Source organism: Streptopelia decaocto (assembly GCF_964273445.1).
Source record: "Streptopelia decaocto genome assembly, chromosome: 5".
NCBI classification, from domain to species: domain Eukaryota; kingdom Metazoa; phylum Chordata; class Aves; order Columbiformes; family Columbidae; genus Streptopelia; species Streptopelia decaocto.
In genome coordinates, this window is record NC_138659.1 from 34,365,524 (window position 1) to 34,386,123 (window position 20,600).

Genomic DNA, 20,600 nt, shown 5'->3' on the forward strand with positions numbered 1-20,600 from the left:
TGTTTCCCCTGAGTTAAGGGCGATCTGATGTGTGTCTTTTGCTACCCTGCAGCTCACACAACCCACCACAGAAGCTGTCCTTAATCTCAACAGCACTGAAACTCATTGAAACTTTCACTTCACCAAAGTAATTAATGAAGCCATTTTTGGGCCACCTTTGGGCTGGCAGACAGGTGACGTGCTGTCTGACTTGTGGCAGCAGGACTGAGCCCTATTGATCTGGCACTGAGCGTTCCATCGGAGCCAGCGGTTTGTTCCAAAGTGAATAAAAAGAGGCATCAATTGAAGCAAGCTGGAGTTCCCTCTACCACCCTATGAACTGAGCCATCAGTGTACCATAGACGTTATGGGATGCATGCATGATACAGATGCCTACCATACCGTGATTTCAGCATGGGTTTTTCCATCTGTATGCAAAAATATTTGCTCTATAGACAAAACTATGGGATGCCTTGGGAAGGCGGATGCTGGTACTTAGGCTGAAGGTTCTGGGCAGCTTTGCTGTGACCACATGAAGCAGCTCCCAAAGAGAGACCAAGAGACATTTTCCACAAACAGCGAGTTTGCTGACAAACCGAGTTTCAGAAGAACTGAAATGATTGGATCAATTTGGCAAAACCTGGGGGAAAACGCTCGAACTGCTGAAACGGCTGATGATTCTGGCATTTTCAAAACTGCCTCATTTCAGAAGTGTTTACATTTTTCCTTCGACTTTTCCTTCAGCAATGGCACGCACATACGCTGAGGGGAGGGAACAGGGTGGCTGTGCTCAGAACAACAGAAAACCTTTCTAAAAATTAAGAACAAATGTTTCAGGAATCTTTTATTTGGGTTTCAGACTTCCTAACTCTCCCTGCTTAGGGTCCCTTTTTTAGAAAGGGCAACATTTTTTGGAGCTTGGTTTGAAACATGTTGTTCCAGAAGGAAAATGGGGCTGCCTCTCTTTGGAAGATGTTTGACTCCCATGATTTATCTCAGACCTGTGTTTGCGCTTCAGCATGGGAACGGGGCTCCTCTTTGCGCCCAAACCGCAAACGCCGTGGCAGAGCAACATGAACTCATGATGGACAGAATGACCAATATTGCTGCAAAGAGGAGATTGTCCCCCAGCTCCTTTGAGACACCTTGTGTGTCCTGTCTCACACCCTGCTGAACCCTCCCCTGCCCCACGGTCACGCATGTCCCAGTGAAGCAGAAGCCCATACCGGAGGTGAGTTCTCGTAGATATTTGTGCTGTAGGGCAGGTTGATGAAAATGGGGTCCATGTCTTGCACATCCGTGATGGTGATTGCCAGGTTGGCCAGAGTGGACAGGGGCTTGTTTTTATCTTGATCCTTAAAAAAAGAGAAGGGTTAGGAAGGAGAGAAAGGATTTCTATCAGAAAACCAGAATTAGTCAACAGTATTAAGTTTCTCGCAGTTGTAGTTGGGTCGAAATTTCTGAATAGTTCAGGTGAACATCTCAAGCTACCTGATGGAATTGTTGGCCACTGTACCTCCATCTAAGCTGCCACACAACATGCATTTCATACCAGCATTAGCCCTTTAAAATAAAGCAAGCATCGATTTAATTTTCATCACGTTTTGCGTGAAAAAGCAGCAATGCTCTTCAACATACACTTCAAGATATAAATTCCTTCCTAATGCAGACAGAGCCCAGGGCATCTCCGCACCGTGAGACCCAGCTGTGGCTGCCAGCAGTTTTAACCCAGTGGAGCATTTCATACCCCCGGGTGCCGATGCCTCCGTACAGCTTGGGCTCATCGGCTGGAACGTGACAAATCCCACCAGCTCCCTTGTCTTTGCATCGCTCCATAACCCTGTGGGCTGCGTCGCAGTTGCATCTCACTTCTTTTCTGCCGAGTTTTGGCAAAAGGTGTGTTCACCAAGCACTGCTCCTGGTTACGCAGGATGCCTCAGCTCTGGCACAGAACGCAACGTAGAAACTTGAATCGCAGTGATACGTCCTCACAGGAGCAACCTCCTTTCTACCGGCTAATGGCTTTGGCTCTGATAAACCATAAGTCTCTCCCCTCACACCTTGCATGGGGACTGGCAGGATCTAGGTAACCAGGAGCTGCCTTTCGAGGCAAATCGAGCTTCCCCCACATCTGCAGGGAGATGTGGACCCATCAGCCCTGCTCTGCAAAGCAGCTCACAACAACCATAGAATCATTTAGGTTGGAAGAGACCCTCAAGATCATCGAGTCCAACCATTAACCCAACACTGGCACTAAACTGTGTCCCTAAGAACCTCATCTTTTGATGAGGTCCCCAAGAACCTCATCTATGTGTCTTTTAAACCCCTCCAGTAGTGGTGGCTCCACCACTGCCCTGGGCAGCCAGTTCCAATACCCGACAACCCTTTCCGGGAAGAAATTGTTCCCAATATCCAATCTAAACCTCCCCTGGTGCAACTTGAGGCCATTTCTTTTTGTCCTATTGCTTGTTACTTGGGAGAAGAGACCAATACTCTCCATGCGACAACCTCCTTACAGGTAGCTGTGGAGAGCAACGAGATGTTCCCTCAGCCTCCTGTTCTCCAGGGTGACCAGCACCAGGTCCATCAGCCGTTCTTCATAAGACAAGCACACAGCGGTGGCCCTTAAACACTTCGATGTTCTGAGTAGGAGCATCTCCCTTACATCCCATTATAGCCCATCAGGACAGAGCCACAAGCACTTTCCCAGAGCAAGGCCCTTCTCTGGCAGCCAGCACGCCAGAATTAACCCATAGATGCTCAGAAGTGACTCACAGCCCCTTTCTGGAAGTGCAGGAGCAAAGCAGAAAACACAAGAAGGGAAGGAAATAAATCTCTCCTTAGCCCCTAATCAAGCACGGTGCTGAAAGGTGACCATTAGAGGTTACCGCACACTTCTGCAAAACGGCTCTGAGCAGCAGCAAGGACTGATTGCCAGAAGATTAATGTTAATTTAAACCGTATTCAACAACACAGCTTGTACATTATCCTCTTAACCTGCAGGCCTCAGTGCTTATGGTCAGGAAGAATGCTTATTTCTCGTGCTCAGCTGTTAGTGTTATTGGGTTGAAGTCTTTAGTTTCTTCAGATAACGTTTTCTTTTGTTTCCTTCTCCTTCACCTCTTAAATTTTGGTTAAGGTATTACAGATAGCACTGACAAAACAACCACATTTCAAGTTTCCTTGCTTACCATCTCTGCCCTTTCTGGTCTCATTCTTGCTGCTTACATCCCTGGGATGAAACGGCTCCTGCCTCCAGCCAAGGCTCTACGGCAACTCCTGCAGTCCTTGCAGCCACCCCAAATCCCCGATCACCCCAGTTCTCACTCCAGACCATGCCAGCATTTTATCAGACAGATGTTTGCTCTTCCAGCTCCTGCTGCACCTGTGCAGCTCTCACCCTGCTTCCCAGGCTTTGCCCCGGGCTCCTCATTGCCCTTCTTTCTCGTTACCAGTGCCCTGCGACCAAAGGGAGGACATATTCCCACAGCTGCAATCAAGCCCGATTCGGACACTTCGATATTCCGTCTTTTAACTCCCTGAGCTGGAAACCACTAAAGCCAGGAACAGATTAGGCAGCAAGTACCAGATTTGCTCCCGTTTTATCTTTGCTGGGAACTGCACCTGGGATATGCGGCTGGATGGAGCTGGATGGACCAAGGCGGAGGGAACCAGAATCAGACACAACAAAGAAAGGCACATTTCCATCAGGGCTTGTGGTTGGTCCCAAGTTTTGTAACCCAATAGATAGTTCAATGTCACATCCTGCGAAAGGGCGTGGGTGACAGAGACTGATAAGGCACCAAACAACATGCAGGGGCTCCTAGGACTGGACTATTTCAAATAAAATGAGATCTATTTCAGAAAAAACAAGCTTCTGGGGAAAATTCCACAGCCTTAGCTATAGAAGGGAATGAGCTGAAAGGCTGAGCGGTTTGCCTGTGGCCTTGCAGCTGGCGAGTGCCCGGTCTCCATGGCCGAGGAGAGCAAAGCTGCCCTGCACAGCCCTCCACCTCCTCCTAACATTTGTGTCTCTGCATCATGACAATGATCTTGATTAAATCACATGCTTCAGAAGCTCCAGTCAGCTGCCTGGAGGGGTCAGGGAGGGGTTTTTTTCCCCCTCCTCCCGAATGCAAAGTTGGGTCAGACGTATTGCAAGGCTGAATCTCACCTTCCCCTGTTGCATCTGAGATGGGGAAGGAGCCATCAGCCGGAGCGCCTGCTTGCACTTTGCTTCTCATCCCTGCGCTCCCTATTGAGCTCTCACTAGATTTGACACCAGGAAAGAAGGTTCCCATTCTGGTGGGGCATGAATTTGCCATGGTGGCCACCTGGGTGCACCTCTCCCAGGGGTCCCCTGTAGGTACGATGGCATCAGCTGTAATTAGGACCTTGGTTTCTCCTTCTCTGTCCACAACAGTTCTAACTTTTGAGGTCTGAACTCAGCTTTTGCAGAGTGAGACTCAGGGGCTTTAAACTAGGTGAATCCATCCATAAGCTGTGATGTAGAAGGAATGAGACCAGAGGATTTCATGGTCCGTATGCCCTGCACTGGCTTTCTTCACCAAAAGAGCTGCTCGCCTTGATGCACAAGCCCCTGCCATACATACGATGCTGTTGGAGCGATGCAGCTCTGCTCCATGGTTTGAAACCACCAAAGCACCGCGTTGATCTAATACCTTTTTAAGTGGAAAATGCTGGATGTGCCCAAGAAGACGCTAGAGCGGGGCAATACAACAAATAAGCAGCAGCTCCTTTCCCCATTGCGATCCCTCTGGAAAACGTCTCCTCCCCTGTGGCGGGCAGGAGACGACTCACCGTGGCGTTGACCTGGAGCTGGTAAGCCTGAGTCACTTCATAGTCCAGCTCCCGTATCACCGACACGATGCCACGGCCGCTGTCGATGGCAAAGAAGTTGGAAGGAGGCTGGAAGGAGTAAAGGACGCTGCCTCCTGCCCCCTGGTCCGGGTCCGTGGCGTTCACTATGAAAATTGGAGTGCCCACTGGTGTGTTCTGCAAAGAAATCATAATAAAATATATATATATATATATATGTAAAACTGTGTACCAGCCTGTTTTCCCATCAAAAACACATCAGCGATTTCCTTTGCCCACCAGAAGGAATATCTAGAGACCCAAGAACTTCAATCCTGTATTTTCAGGACATTTTTAAGTTGTACAGCTGTTTTCTTTATGACAGTATTGCAGTAGCTATAATAGTTGTTACACACTTATAATAACAGTTATACAGCTGTGGTCAAGATGGCACTCTATCACAAACCCTTATTTTCCCAGACATCACAACTTTCCACAGAAATTACTCTCTTTTCTGAAACTTGTTTTCTGCCCAAAGACACTTTTATTTTCAGCACTGATTCCCTTTCTGTTTTCACCATCAGGCATTAAATATAAGAGGCCCTAAAAAAAAAAAAGGCATTAAATGCAACACAGAACTTTACGTAAAATTCAAAGTTATAGTTTCCACAGCAACTACAACCCGGCCCGATTAACGCAGGCATTAACAGTTGAATCGTCATAAATCTGGAACTAATCTCCATGCATAAAACATGCAGCTGAGTGCACAAAATCAGCAATGGCAAATGCAGTTTGGCACTTCTTATTGTCTAACTTCACAGCGGGGAGAACAATTAGCCATTTTTGGTGGAACAGCTGCATGTTCCTATGCAAATCTTAAAACGCATATTCTCGTCTCTCGGAAGGCGGAAACACGGACCGCAAGCAAAAAGGCTTTGCTGGGGACTCAGGCCATAGGTACGCGCAGATCTTGACTGACTACTTGGGTGAGTCCATATGCTCGTAACACGTCCGCAGCCACGTTAAGGGCTGGCGAAGAGCTAAGCGTGAAAGGGAGACAGCAAAGGTCAGAAGCGAGATGTGACAGCGGCTGGTTATGGCCAGCGGGGATAATACGGATTATTTCTGCAAACCTCTTCCCGAGCCTCTGTGTTTTATTGTTAACCTCGTTGGTATTAAATTATTCGTCCTCAGCTCATGCAGAAGTATGAAGCGCTGAGAAGGTGGAAAGGAGACACAAAACTTGGAAAATGGGGCACCGCTTCCAAGTGCAGCTCCTCCTTCAGGCCCTTGGCCAAAGCTGACGACAAACCGAGCCGCTTTCAGGTGTTTTGGGGACCACAGCTCGCACTGAAACCCAGCCAGGGCTTCAGCAAGGCTGTCCCAGCTCATCACCTCCACCACTGGAGAAGCATGGAAGACTTGGGATCCACACTTGGAGATCCAATTTAACCTGTTTAATACCGAGTGATGGCACCATCAAAGAACAAAAGCATATCAATTTTCTCCAGCAAAGGCTCAGGCCAGCAGAAACTTGCCTTCAAAGCAAGTACAGAACTTGCAAGCCCGGTCAGACAGAGCCAGGGCACATCCTCCAGCTCACATTCCGTGCGGGGCATGTGTGGAGTGTTGCTGCACCCTCAGCCCCACCTGCCTTCGCATCCAGCCACACAACCTTGCAGAACTCTGACACCTCAGCTGGCCTCAAGCAAAAACCTCCCCTTATTTCAGCATTGCTTCTGCCCAGGTGCGAGAGGCTGCAGTTCCCACCCGGATTTTTCATTTGCTTTCTTCCTCCCCCCTTGCTAAATCAAGCTGCTAAAAAAAGCCTCGCAGGGCATGGCCTGAGGATTATTTTTTAAAGCACCTTCAAGGTGGGTTTTTTTGTGACCAGCAATCATAAAAGCATAAAAGATATAGCTAGAAATGACCTCGAAAGAGAAACCTACCCCCACGCTGCACCTAAATCATTTCCATCCTCAGAGCCTCCCAGTGATGAAGAGGCCACAGCATCCAAACCCAGCCCATTTGTCCCTTTGCCTTACAACTGCTCGTTTTCTGGCACGTTTAACCCTGCTGCCAGGTAAGCACTTGACTTTGTGCCATACCCACAGGATGTTAATCCTGGCTTGTGCACCTGGAGAGCTTGGGAACCAAGACTCAGCCAGCTGGAGGTGTATTGGGGTGGAGAAGCTCTTCACGGGGGGTTCTGGTGGGTGGTCACTTTCCGAGCATTCCCGGGACACCTCCTCAAGCATGACAAGAGCATCTCCCCATCCCTTTTGATGCCTCTTGCCTCCTCCAAGCCATCAGCAGCCAGGAGCAGCCCCGGAGCATCCCACTGCCCTCCCCGTGCTGCTGCCAGGGCACTGCTGGAGGATGCTCTTGGCTCCAACAACTGCCTTCTCCAATTCCTCCCCTAGAGCCACCGAGGTATCAATGTCAGGACAAAGAGCATTACAAATTAACCATTAATAGGGGGAGGAGGAGAGAGGCAGCGACAGAGTAGATGCAGGGTTGCACCAATAAGACCTAGCATATGTTGTCCTAAAGAAAAATAATATTCATAAGGATGAAGCTGGACTTGATGAATATGTTTCCTCTTCTTTTTAAGTGCCCCTAGCCACTCCTTTTAACATGCAAATCCTTTCTGGCCACTCATGATTAAGAGGCTGTGAGGCCAGCTGAGAAAGAGGAGAGCTTGATTTCCCCAGCATTGTGTTGCATACAATAGCCCAAGAGCAGGCTTTGAAGAGACTTCATCTCCTTGTCCTTCCAAAAGAGAAGCTGCCTGGAGGGACATGAGGGTCATCAGCTTTGGTGCTGTCAGCTCCGGCCCCTACAGACACCGCCTGAGCTTCCACTTGGTGATTACCTTATTTTTATCCTTATTTTACAGCTTTGCTGACTACGTCCCTTCGTTGGCCAGGATAGCAAAATCCATACGAGTGGGGCATTGGCTCTGGACAGAGATCTGGCTGGCCCTGGGAAACAGTCACTGGCATCTACACCAAAGCATCAGAGGGGTCGGGAGGGACCCCAGGGCAGGACAGTTGGGACCTGCAAGGACAACGGTGGGTGCATGAGCAAAGCCCAGCGTTGGTGAATTTAGGAGGGGAGCAGAAGGGCTCCCACGCAATGGGAGAAGCCTGAAGCGGAACAGCGTGGTCACAGAGGGGTAAATCTCTAATACTGCCCAAAGTGAACAGATCAGCTGGAAAATTTCACTACCGAGCACGTGCCCTTACTTCCACCAACAGGCAGGTCCAAGGATGCAAGCCTGTAAGAGCGCTGGATAATGCACCATTTTCCCACGGCTCCAATTTAAGTAAAAAACCAAACCAAACCAAACCAGAAAAACAGAACCAGCCAAACAAAAACACCAAAAAAACCCACCACAACACAGAAAACAAACCAAAAAAACCCCATGCCACCTCTGGCAATGCAAAACCAGCTGCAGGATGCAGGCATCCCCTATTGACAGTCCTCCAGGAAAAGACAAGACGCAGCATTGTCAACGTTCGTGCCCAGGCAGGGCATGGTTGGGACTCGGAATTTCAATCCATCTGCATTCAAAAGCATAAGTGTGTCTTTAAAATCCTCTTGCTGGTTGATTTTTTGGGGTCAAAGAGGCTCAGGATATTCCCCAGCAGGAGGCTGACATCTTTTATTGCTCAAAAGCCGCGGCCCATCATCTAAACAATGGAGCAAAACACTTGTGTAAGCGGTGCTGGCCGGGGTTTGTGTTTGATGGTAAATACCAGGCGGAGAGATGCCACTGGTGAGCCCTGCACAAGACACACCACAGTTCTGCATTTTCAGCCTTTGACCCATTTATAGGGCTCCTCTGCGTGTCTCAGCTGCTCTTCCTTAGCAAAGATTAATTGTGGTTGTGCTTAGGTCACTGACAGGCAAAAATATCAAACTCTATCTTTATGCAGTCACATCCCAGCCTACAGGTGCTCGTGGCAAACAGGTGAGTTTTCCACACGAGTTACCAAATTTTGTCATTTTGAAAGCTTTTGACTCTCTCCAGCAGCCAGTAATGAAGCTTTACTCGCTACAGAAAAAAGAACTTGTGACAAAACTGTGTCATATCATTAAATCTTTGTTACGACGCCAGCAGATGTGAGACAAAAATAAACATGCAGACAGATGCCTCCTGCGGAGGAGGAGGACAAGTGGGAGCGGGACCCATTCCCAACCTGTCTCCAGCACCCCAAGCTTCATCCATCAGCTCAGCACCCCATCCTTCATCCATCACCTCAGCATCCCACCCTTCATCCGATACCTCAGCATCCCACCCTTCATCCGACACCTCAGCATCCCACCCTTCATCCGACGCCTCAGCATCCCACCCTTCATCCGATACCTCAGCATCCCACCCTTCATCCGATACCTCAGCACCCCACCCTTCATCCGACGCCTCAGCATCCCACCCTTCAACCGACACCTCAGCATCCCACCCTTCATCCGACATGTGAGCACCCAGGTACCCCCCAAACAGCTCCAGGAGTTAAGCTACCCAAAGAACCATAAAGACCAAACCAAGAGTGGCAAGGTACAAGAGGAGACTGCCCTAGCGTACCCCCAACAGCAAGGACTGACTTGGATTAAAATAAGGAAGAAACAACCCTAAAATCCCTGTCCAAACACAAAAGAACAATGCTGCGCAAGGAGGTGGCAAAGGGAAAACCGAGAACTCATCTCTCTTACACCAATACAGCACTAAGACAAAGCAATATGCATCTTTGAGTGACCAGAAAAGAGTTTTGTTTCCATCCAAAAGCTCTCCTGGGTATGGACCAAGCGTGTCCCACCATAGCACATCCCTCTCCCGGCCTGGGCTGTCACCTCCCGTGCAATGGTTCAGCACGAGTGCCCGCAGGCGTGCGCTGTGTCACCCCTGGCACCGTGACAGCTGGGACACCAAAGCCTTATACAACGTTCTCTGCAAAAGAGCAGCTAGCGCTGAAGAACAGGTTATCAGAAAAGGGCCTTTTAAAAATATTGACACCATGCCTATGTTCTTCAATACCTTGTTACGAATTCTGCTGTAAAACGCATGAGTAAAACATTTTCTGATGGATGCTGCTCTGATGCAGGGCAGTAACACACGGCAGATGATGACCTAGAGGAGATGCAGCCTCCGGAGGCACAACGTGTCCTGCCAGGCACATTGCACAGCGAACACAGGGGGTGCTGGGCACAACTCCCTAAAAACATCAAAGCACAATCTCCTCCGTCTCATCTGCCACCTGATGTTCCCTGAGGGCTGCAGGGCCAGCGCTGCCGGGGGCAGGTTGGTGCTGGAGAAGCACTGGGGACCGCAGCCACGGCAGGACCGCACCAGCACAGTGAGAGCCTGAGATGGGCTGAGCAAGGAGCTCCCCAGGAAAAAGCTGCCCAATCTAGGCAGTCTTCAGTGGGGACAATTGTTAAAGCATACATAAAGCTATGTGAGCAAGCTCTTCTTTCACACGAGGCTAAAAAGAAAAGGCAGTTTGTAGCAAACCCGTTCCAGTGGGCCCACAGTGCTTGCTCCCGGAGCGTACAAACCCCTCGGGCTGCCAGGCAGCTGCTCGCCCTGCTAACGGAGCAGATTTGCACGGCGTCTGCGAAAGCTTTCCACCATAGCAAACCCATTTCACGGGCCACGAGCCACCAACACCTTCAACGTGCCTGGATCCATCAGTCTCGTCCAACCGGGCTGACACCGGGTGCCCCGTGGGCAGAGGGCTGAGCCGTTTTGACTCTTTCACAGCGGGGTCAGAGCTGGAGAGAATTAAGGGTGGAAGATGGAGCGGCTCTGGGAGTTAGTTTCTCAGATAGTCCCTTTCCTTAAATGCCTTTCCAGCGTCCAGATGAGCTTTGGTTGGGTGCTAGAAACGTTAATTTGGGTTTATTTGGGATGGTCCCTCCAAGCCCGCTCCCCATCTCCATGCGGAGAACCTGACCTCCCAGGGCAAAGTCACCCAGCAGCACCCCAGCAGAAGCCGGGAGAGACAATTAGGATGCGGATGCGCGCTGTACCAATGCAAATAATGTGGAAAAACGGCAGGCAATCTGGCCGAACAGCTGTCTGAAGGTCGATGAGATGAGAGGAGGCGACGCAGACGGACCGGGGGGCACACGGCAACGGACGGGAGGGCTGGAACAGCAGGCAGCAAACCAAGCTGCCCACGTTGTGATCTTCACAGCAGCATCCAAACCATCTTGCCAGCTCTATTTGGGGTCCTGGTTTTTGCCACCCTCCCACCCCAGCATCAAGGCAGGAGCTGACCGCTCCCATCAGGAGATGCTTCGCTGCTTCGTGCTCCTGTTGTATCTCAGGTCAACCTATTACTCTTCACTAATTCCCCGTTGCTGTTCCTGGCGGCTCTTTTCCCTCTCCCTGCCTCTCGCACCGCACAGCGGGGCAGATAAAAGCAGCTTTGCGCTCTGCTAAAAGCCGTCTCAGACTCTGCTCGAGTCAAAGGCAGGAAGGGGGGTTTGATGCCTCTCACCCAAGGCAAAGAACCTCAGAGGTGCTGCATAACAGAGCTGACACCGAATCCGAGGCTGAAATTCTGGATCTCTTGTCCCCGGGCTGCCTGGCACAAATTTAAGTCACCTATTCCCATCCGGGTCTTATTTGCCGCATGAGAAAGCTGCAAAGACAGTTGGAACGAGCACCAGCCCCTCTTCCAGACTCTGCCCAGAGGAGAACCAGCCCAGGTTCTGGTTTCCCTCCCCAGCTCCGTCTCAGCAGCAGCCAGACCGGGGCCCTTGCTTGTGTGCCAGCTCTAAACGTTCGCATGGATATGTGCAGAATCCCAATTCTTGCATTCTTTATTACACTTTTAATTACATTTATTAATTGCATTACCGCTAGTCCGAGCCAAGCAATTTCCAATTTCACAGTTTGATTTTAAAACCTGATAATTTCCTTTTTTGAATTTATTTTTTTTTGCTTGAAATCCACCCCACCTTTCAATCAGCTCTCGTTAATATGTATCTCTTGTTGCTATCTCTATTAAGTGACCTCTCTCATTATCGAGTGGCACTGGCGAACGGCCACCACAGAGCTATAATTCAATTGAGGGGCTTTTGAAAACACCATAAACACAGCTGGAATAGAGACATTATAGGAGCTGGAGACTGAATTAGCGGCTGGATAACAGCGTGTAATGCTGAGAGCCCTTATTCACAGCGGACATGTCCCAGCTCAGCACACAGCGCTGAAGAACGGGACATCACGAGCAGCAGAGCCCCTGGGGGAATGTGCCACTCTGACAGGACAACAGTGCTCAGCGGGGACAAATGGGAGAGGATGCTCTGCCACCCCACAGAATGGAGCTACTTGCTTTTTCCAGCCCACAGTTGCGCCACTTCCCACCAAAATAGCTCTGTCCTTGCCAGCACGGGGCTTGGATGGCTGACCTGTGGCATGGTATCCCCAGAATCTTGGGACACGATGGCTCTGTCACCTCCGCTCCTGCCATCCATCACTTCTGCAGCGCAGACTTGGGGACCAAGCTCAGGAGAGGCAAGAGAGAGCAGACGGGAGAGGCAGGTAAAGCTAGTAAGAAAATAAAGAAACTCAGAATATTGCTCTTATCTGTGACTTCCCAAGTGGCTCTGGCCACTGTCCCCTCCAGGCAGTGACATGATAAGTGGGACCTGTCACCCCTTTGCTTTCTGGCCCGGGGAGTGACAGAGCAGCCGCGTGGCTCAAGCACTCATCCAGAATGGAGCTCTATTTGAAAAAGAAAGCAAGGGGAAGAAAAGCGCTCTCCAGCAGAGCTTGAATTTGCAGCTCTGGGGGCAAAAGGAGCTGCCTGCCCTACACCACAGCAAGCACAAGGGCTGCACCACAACCTCTACCCCCAGCCAAGCCACCAGAGCCTGAGGATGGCTCCTCTCCTACCTCCCACCAAACTATGCCTTCATCTCGGTGCTCGCTCCCTCCTCATCCCCAGCCAGTCCTGCTCAACCACCCTCCACGTGTGTCAACAAGTGGCCAGGCGGGTGAAGCACCAAGAGAGCGCAGAGAAGAAAGCAAGTTCCACACCGGCTTTCAAGAAGCCATCCTGCCTGTGCTGTTGCTGGCTATTTGAACAGCCAGCCAGCTTTGTCTGTCGAAGTTCATTTCCCTCGACAGCCCCTATTTCGAGGTAATTCGAGCTATTACACTGCGCCCTGCATTTACGTTTGCTGCCCCAGCTCTCAGGAGACCACGAGTGGCTTCTCACAGCTCCGCAAGAAGTGATGAAGAGAAGCAAAGCTAATGCCAGCAGGCAGGGGAACCTTCTTGGGAACCTTTCCAGCAACCAAAAAACGACTGATAGGGATTGCTACGAACACACGGCTACAGAGGCATAAAGTCGTGAGCACAGCAGCACAGTCCGAGAGTTCAGAAAAGCCCAGGTGGGGCTGATCATTATTCCATCTTCAGAAAAGAGACGGGGAGAGCTCTGGCAGGGCCATAGCAGTCTACCTTTACATCTCCAGCCTGCCTCAGTGAGACATATCTCAGTCAGCAGCTCTGATAACTCCTGCCAAAGAGCATTAAAAGTGATGGCCAAGGTGCTCGCTGGACCGTTCCTGATTATTTTCAGCAGCCCTGCAAACACCGAGGAGCAGCAGTGGAGTGGGCAGAGCAACAACCAACGTAGCATTTTGTCAATCGAAATGACTTCAGGTCTCTCAGCTACATCGCCTCCAGGCAAAATAATGAAACACACAGCATAGCTCTCGGCTAAATAGGGAATTAAAGGGAAGTAGCAGCATTAACACCTCCCATAAGACTCACAGACAAGAGATCCTGCTCTACTCTCTCTCTCATCTCTCTAGTAGACAACAACCTAGGTCAAGAAGGGCAACAGAGTCAAAATGACATGCGTCTTCTCTAAGCCATATGACTTGGCGCTCTGTGACATTGATTAACAGACAGAATAATTAAAAATCAACACGGTTAGCTAGTGCATAGCTCTCAAAATACAATTGGAAACAAGCAGTGTTATCAGGCAAGTGTATTTTAATGGATTCCTGCTGGGAACCTTGCAGGTCTTTGCCCATTATTTGACATTTTGACTAATCATCTGGAAGAATGGTAACACAGACGTTGGGACATGGGTAAGCAGCACAGGGCACAGACCATTGACATTGAGCAGATTGCTGGCAACTGGTTTGAACCTATATATATATGTATATTTTTTAATGTGTAAATGCAGAGTCCTACATCTGAACCAAAATATACAGCTCTCCCAGGAACAGGGATCACCTGGTAAAACAAACTGTTCCCACTGCCCTGCAAGGGGACGAAGAAAAGCGGGGTAAAACAACCACCACTTCACTAACACGGCACCTGCAGCCTAATCCTGTTGGGAAAGGCGCATTTCTCTCCCATTTCCATCCGTTATCCATCTCCAGCCTCCAAGGAGCAGGGCAGGGGTGGAGCAGGGGCTGTAGGGCAGCTTGTGCTGCCTTCCTGGGCTGCGCTCAGGTCAGTCCCGTTTTCAGAGACAGCAGATGGGAACCCAAGATGGTCTAACGAGACGTTTGAAAGTCAGAGGCAAGCGTGGGGAATGTGAAAACCTGTCAGTCAGCGAGTCCTGGCTGTGATAGCGTGCTGGTGTCATTTTCCTGCTGGAAGAGGGTGTTTGAGCAACCTCCCCCTTCGCAAGGGCATGGGCTGCAGATGGCCCAGCGCCCCTTTGGCTGTATTGAGGCATGGACCAGGTGGATCCAGGTGGCCACAGTCGAGGTCTCCTCTCCTGCCTCTGCACTGCCAGAAGCAGCTTTTGTCCGAGGAAGCAAAGGCAGCCCTGACCTGAGAAGCCAGTGAGATTTTCCTCCCCTCACCATTAAAATTCAGTAGCAAAGTCAAACCAGCAGTGTGATTTACTGCTGCTGGCCAACACACACTGTGGGGCGAGAGAAGAAATCCCTTTTCTGATTTCTGCATTGGTGCGATACCATAAACTGGGCACACCCTATTCTTTTTATATCCCATTTTACTTGCAGTCGCTGCTGACTTTGACTTTTCAAACCCAGGGAGAGATCAAGAAGGTGGGTTAAATTAACACACCAGCCTTGAAGCTGGGGATGAAGGATGCCTGGAAGCAGCGCCCGACCACTGGCAGCTGCCTGTGCCCAAGTGATGCAGGATGCTGTGGCCACATCCAGGCGGTAACAAGGGTTACTCTTAACGGTGGCCTATCCCCATTGATTTGTCTGGGTAATCCTTGCTCCAAGAGGTGCAAACCGGCACCCCCCCGGCAGCCCTTTGGGTGACGCTCCAGCTTGCAAATGACTCCCATTAAGGCAGAGCGTTAATACAACGCATTACAAATGAAACCCTAATGACAGGATCACTTCTGCGTGATATTAATTGGGTGACACTTTCTTTTAATGGTACATTAATTAATGCGGGATATCAACGGAAGTCCACGACACCCGCATTAATACAAATGGATTCATTATCAGCGGTGTTATTACAAGAAATGACAAATAAATCTGTAACAGTGGGGCCCTTCAAATAATAGCCACGAATCATTAGGTATCGCATTCACTCATACAGCATACTGCAAACATATTCACGCAATCTGCGGATGCTTATATATTCCCGCTTCCCATGCTGGGCCAGCATCTGCTCCTCCCCGGCTCTCGAGCCATCCCGAGGCCACCTTAGAGGAGGACTCGGTTGCCAGCCCAGTTGGCCAGAGAGACACTGGGACTTGCTTTTCACACCAACTCACCTCCAGGGTTTTGCATTTTCTCCTTCTCTTACCCCACAGCACTCAATGAACATCTCAAGTCTTCCAAAGCCCTTCTGATCTAACACATGTATTCCTGTAAGGAGAACCGCATTTCTTGCCCCCATCTCTTGCACTACCCATGTCGGCCAGGCAGATGGAAACCTGCCTGCTTCACCACCTTATTTATTCATTTTACTGCCTGTTGATCCCCTGTTCTGGTAGAAAAGTGCAAAGCGCTTTTCCCAGCACAGAGCGTCTCAGTTCTGACCACGGGTGGAGCAAGTCATTTGTCCTCAAAAAGCAGGGGGGGAGAAAAAGCCTTAAAAATCTCCCTTTGAAGTCTGGGATTTGTGGGTCCCAAAGATCCATCAAAAAGAAACTCGTGCGAGAGGCTCTGCAAACAGCCTGCGAGGGATCACTCTCAGCGCCAGCAAAAGCAACATCATACCTCTGTCTTCCCACAGATGGGTTTATCACTGGAGGAGGGATTGATAACAGTTCAGCTCAGGTCTCCTCATTGGGCTTTGCTCTCGCTAAACCAGCAAAGTCCAGCACCAAGGGCCTCTGTTGAGCTGTGTCGTGACACGGTTCCCCTGGAGGGACTCAGCAATGTGTACAACGCTCTCCCATGACAGCTAGCACCCGAATTGCAGTCCCACCAGCTCCGCAATGCTCGCAGGCAGAAAGAGCAGCTCCGGACCTGGGACAAAGGAGCACGCGGGGAATGGTTTTCTTTTAAGTATATGAAGACTTCCTGGCTTGCCTTGAGACTCGAGAGCAGGAAAACCCAGCAAAAGAGCTGCACATATAATATAATACATATAATACATAATATAGACATATAATAATACATAATACATATAATACATATAATAGAGACAGGAAATCTAGTGACTCAAGGGAGGAAAAATGGGAAGATAAACCTCGGCTCTCTCAGCTCATGCAGCATCCCGGTGCAACAGCTCAGGGAACAGCGTATGTGCCACATGCTCCAAACCCCCCTCTGCCGACACACATGCCAGGTTTAACAACACACGACACCACAGCTTTACCTGCTTTGACCTAAAATCCTTTAAATTTAGCACCACGCGCTGCACCGACGTGCAGAGCAGCTTTGTCTCACTGTCACGCTCGATGCCACCTGCCTGCACCCTGAGGACAGAACCCGCCCTCTGCTATGAGCAGAAGATGCTCGTCTTGCTTTGCCCACCACAGAGGTTTCTTTCACACCTTTTTATGACAGTAAAGGTTTTTCCCACCTGGGAAGATCAGAGGCAAAGACCTCAGCCAGCAGCACTGGCAGGAGAAATTATGCAAGAGCTCTGATGTACATGGTAAATAAGCTGCTGGTCCCAAAGGGAAGGTGCCCAAGGATGGAGTATCAGGAGCAAACCTGCCTCAAAAGGAGAACGGAAGGGTCAAGTGGCACCACAGCAAGATTTGCAAAGGGAAAAAGCACCCTGAGTCAGATCAGACACTGACATTCAGCTCTGAAACAATAAAATAGCATCCTTCAAAGCCAAACACAGACCGAGGACTAATACTGAGACTATGTTGACCATGCAGACCCACACTGCAGTTATTTGTAAAGTGGAAAGGCAAAATTAGCACAAAAAAGACCAATCCAGTCATCAGCCTCTCGAGGACAGAGAGGCAAGTAATTCTTGCGTCTGGCTACAGGTGGGTGAAGCCATAAAGCATCGCACACCTGCTAAATTTACTGAGGCTGTCGTTTCTTGCCATCAGATCAAAAGTTTCAGACCCTACACCGAGTAAAGGACAGATAGATGTGCTCCAAGTGCTGCCCTTCACAAGGCTGAGGGTTTCCACGCAGGCGATGGGGAAAAGGCAGCTCTGAAAGGTGCTTTCCCAAGGCGCTGCCTCCTTAGCTCACAGTTCTCCAGCTCGCTTCCCTGCAGGGGCACAACTGCTCCAGGAGCAGCCCGTGCGAGGGGCTGCGCTGCGGGAGCGACCAGCTGAGCTCCCAGAGCAAAGGACGCAAACCTTCGGATGCCGCATCTCTGTCCTGCTCAGCAACACACCCTCCAAGCTGTGATTGAAACACAGAGGGCTCACTTGTAGCAATAAAGCTCCTTGAATCATTCAGGTTCTGGGTTGTTCTGTTTTGGCTTTGCTTTTCTTTAACCCAGGCTGGGATGCCGGTGCATCAGCTGGGGTGACTGTGTTTGTGTTGTGCCATTTCCCTGTCCAGCAGGGCGCCTAATACAAAGGATTTCCCAGAGGACTCGGCTCACCGGCTGCACTGACTGGCATAGCCGGGTGAATTACAGGAGCAATGTTTGGGAGTTCCCTTCATTCGCTCCAGGTCAAAACCCTTCAGCTCAGGGCAGCACCTACGCAGTGGGAAGCAGGCACAAATCTGGCTTAATCCCCCTGAACCTTGCCTCAGGAACGGGGTTAAGCCTGCGCTTTTCACATGGGTCACTTCTGTTCTCCTCTTCCCTCGGCTTTGCCCCCGTTGTTCACAGCTGAGAAAATGAATTATTTGCCCAACTTTGTTTCTTTAGCATCACTGGCTTGTAGATTACAAACTTAAACAAAACACCCAACAATTACAAATAAATTGGGGTTTTTCCCCCCTTCTTTTGCCATCACCCACCTCCTTGGCATTACCACCCAAAGCTTATTGCTGGTGTCTGTCAGTCTTAGCTAAGCTCGAGTTTCTAAGCCCACCTAAGTTTCTCTCTCCACCTGCTCCAACCCCAGACAATCCCCAAGAAAGCCAGAGCAAAACGCCCCAAAGCCAACACGTGTGCTCAGCACCCCAGACATGCCCAAGCTCCCGTCCATCTCAATGAGGCCCATCAGCAGGGACATGGTTCAACCTCGACCTCCAGGTACGACCTTCAAGACATTCGGACGACGCATTTTGGCAAAAAGCAGCATCCAGGTGGGAAGGGCAGTGTATCCTTCACAGCATGGTGCTGTTGCACCAGGAACGCTGTGAGCCAGCACAGACCCAGCTCATCGTACCCCTGCACATACAGGCTGAAGATGGGGAGAAGCTAAACAATCCCTGCATCGGATGTACTTAGGGAATAACACTACCAGCCCTTGTTTACAAGGCTGGGCCATTAGAAATCCTACCACCAAAGAAGCGCAACACACCGATTCACACTCTGGCAGCTGCTCTCCTCATTCCAAATGAAGGCTGGAGGAGTTGTTTTTTAAGGTGTCCCCAAAATGAGCAGACATCCACGCCAAGTCGATACCTGGAGGAAGAGCACCCCATGGCTCTAAATACTCGCTCCTAGCTTTGCACTACTGGAGCAATGAAATCGGCCACTAAATCCCCAAGGAACAACGCGACCAGGAGATAGATCTGCAAAGCCTGAGGCTGCAACGAGGCAGCGGATGCAGAGTGAGGTGTGGAGGCTATGGCAGGGACATCAGCACAGGACACGGGCAGGGCTGGTCGCACCCTCCGTTAAATCACACCACAAACACTCTACTTCTAATGACAATTTGCAAAACCTCAGCTTATCGAGTGGGACCACAAAAGCAATCACGTTGGACACAGCTTAGATGCATCCTCACATTAAAAATAACAAGCTTTTCCTTTTCTCTTATTCCCTAAACCTCTCATCCCCTAGAGCAGCCCAAAACACCAGGAATTGCTGAGGCTCCTGGACAGGTTTACAAAGACCACCCAGAGCACCGAGCCTGAGGTACACCCATCCATACATTTTCCCATTAAAACCTTGCTGGATAGACCTACCAGTAGCAGAGGAAGGGCTGAGCCACGTGGCCACAAGCTCACTATCCTTTGCATGTTACTCTTTGTAGAAGCACAAGGCAGTTGCCGTGTGAGGCTCCGCTCCTTTTCTCCTTCTCCTCTTGGGAAGGACCAGGACCTTCCCAAGGGATGCTCGTTTAGCCTGCTCCCCTGCTTATCACACTCTGCACTAACCGGGGTTCAAACCTTTGCCAGGGACTCTCTGCTTGCAGAGAAGCTTTGTGGATAAACTTTAATACAAGCAAGTAATTATAATACTGTAGCTCAGTAATGCTACATTAAACATCATCCTGAATCGTCGATACTCTTCAGCAGGAGCTCCACAGGGTATCCTTGGAGGTTTCTGCACTAATGGGGGAACAGCATAGACTTCGTATCCAGCCTTGAGAGCCCTCTCCTAAAGCCTCTTTGCCTCCTTTGCAGGCGCCTTCACCACCAGCAGCCCCATCTTCTGCAGTCCTGGGCTGCATTTGGCACCATTCAGCTTTCACACCTCCCCAGCTGGCAGGAAACCTCCGTCAGGTCTTGCAAAGCCACCAAGTTCCACTTCAAACTGCTCCCCAACCTCGGTTTTGAGAGGGACAGCAGCAAAAGCAAATCACGCTCAACTCACGTGTGTAACAACACACGAATCGGCGGCACTGGAGTTCCCAGCTCCTCGCTCAGCACCACTGGTCTCCAACCGCCTCCTCTCACCTTGCAGCCTCTCACTTTTGGGACAAGGATGATGCTTCTTGCTGCAACTTCGTGCAGCTGCCCGAGGCCTCATAACTATGTTAAGGCAAACGATTTTTCTCTTTAATTCCTAATAGCTTTGCCAAAGGATCCAGCCTTTGCAATACAGCCCAAAGAACTGACCAAGTCGTGTTGGACGAGGGGTCAAAGCAATCAACTGGTGACACCAACTGTGTCAAGCAGATTTTAAAAATACCTTGAGTGTTTTTAAAAATACCTGCTGTCTCATTACAGAAGCGCTTTGGATTGGGTCGTTGTTTTTCTTGCAAAGGAGCCCCAATCTCTGAACACCCCTGGGAACAACACATGAGCCAAGGCAATTGGGTTCTACAGCCTCACTATAGCATCTCCTGCAGGGATATTAATAATGCGTCAGTAAAGGGCTTGGAAAACACCAGTATGGAAAGTGTATTCCAGTGAGGGATCTTTATATCAAAGATCAGGGAAGAGCTGGAAAAGAAGAATGTGAGAGAAAGAAGAAAGGAGAAATAAACAAGCCACATTTTGGCCCTTTCCTAGAAACACAGAGACAAATCCCTCCTTTCCTCTCAGTTCATCACGTCTATTCG

General features: G+C 49.9%; 1 protein-coding gene across 2 annotated transcripts in view; it reads right to left on the bottom strand.

Moving 5' to 3' along the window:
• CDH23 (cadherin related 23) overlaps positions 1 to 20,600 on the bottom strand; it is a gene marked incomplete at its 5' end in the record, with an annotated part of 191,770 nt that overhangs the window by 107,102 nt on the left and 64,068 nt on the right. The window contains 2 exons of one of the 2 annotated variants that reach the window (XM_082054336.1): positions 1,206 to 1,334; positions 4,801 to 4,995. In XM_082054336.1, the coding sequence (XP_081910462.1) occupies positions 1,206 to 1,334; positions 4,801 to 4,995 (324 nt within the window). Of the gene's footprint in view, positions 1 to 1,205; positions 1,335 to 4,800; positions 4,996 to 20,600 lie in introns of those variants that run through there. The other variant, XM_082054337.1, reaches the window with a different exon arrangement.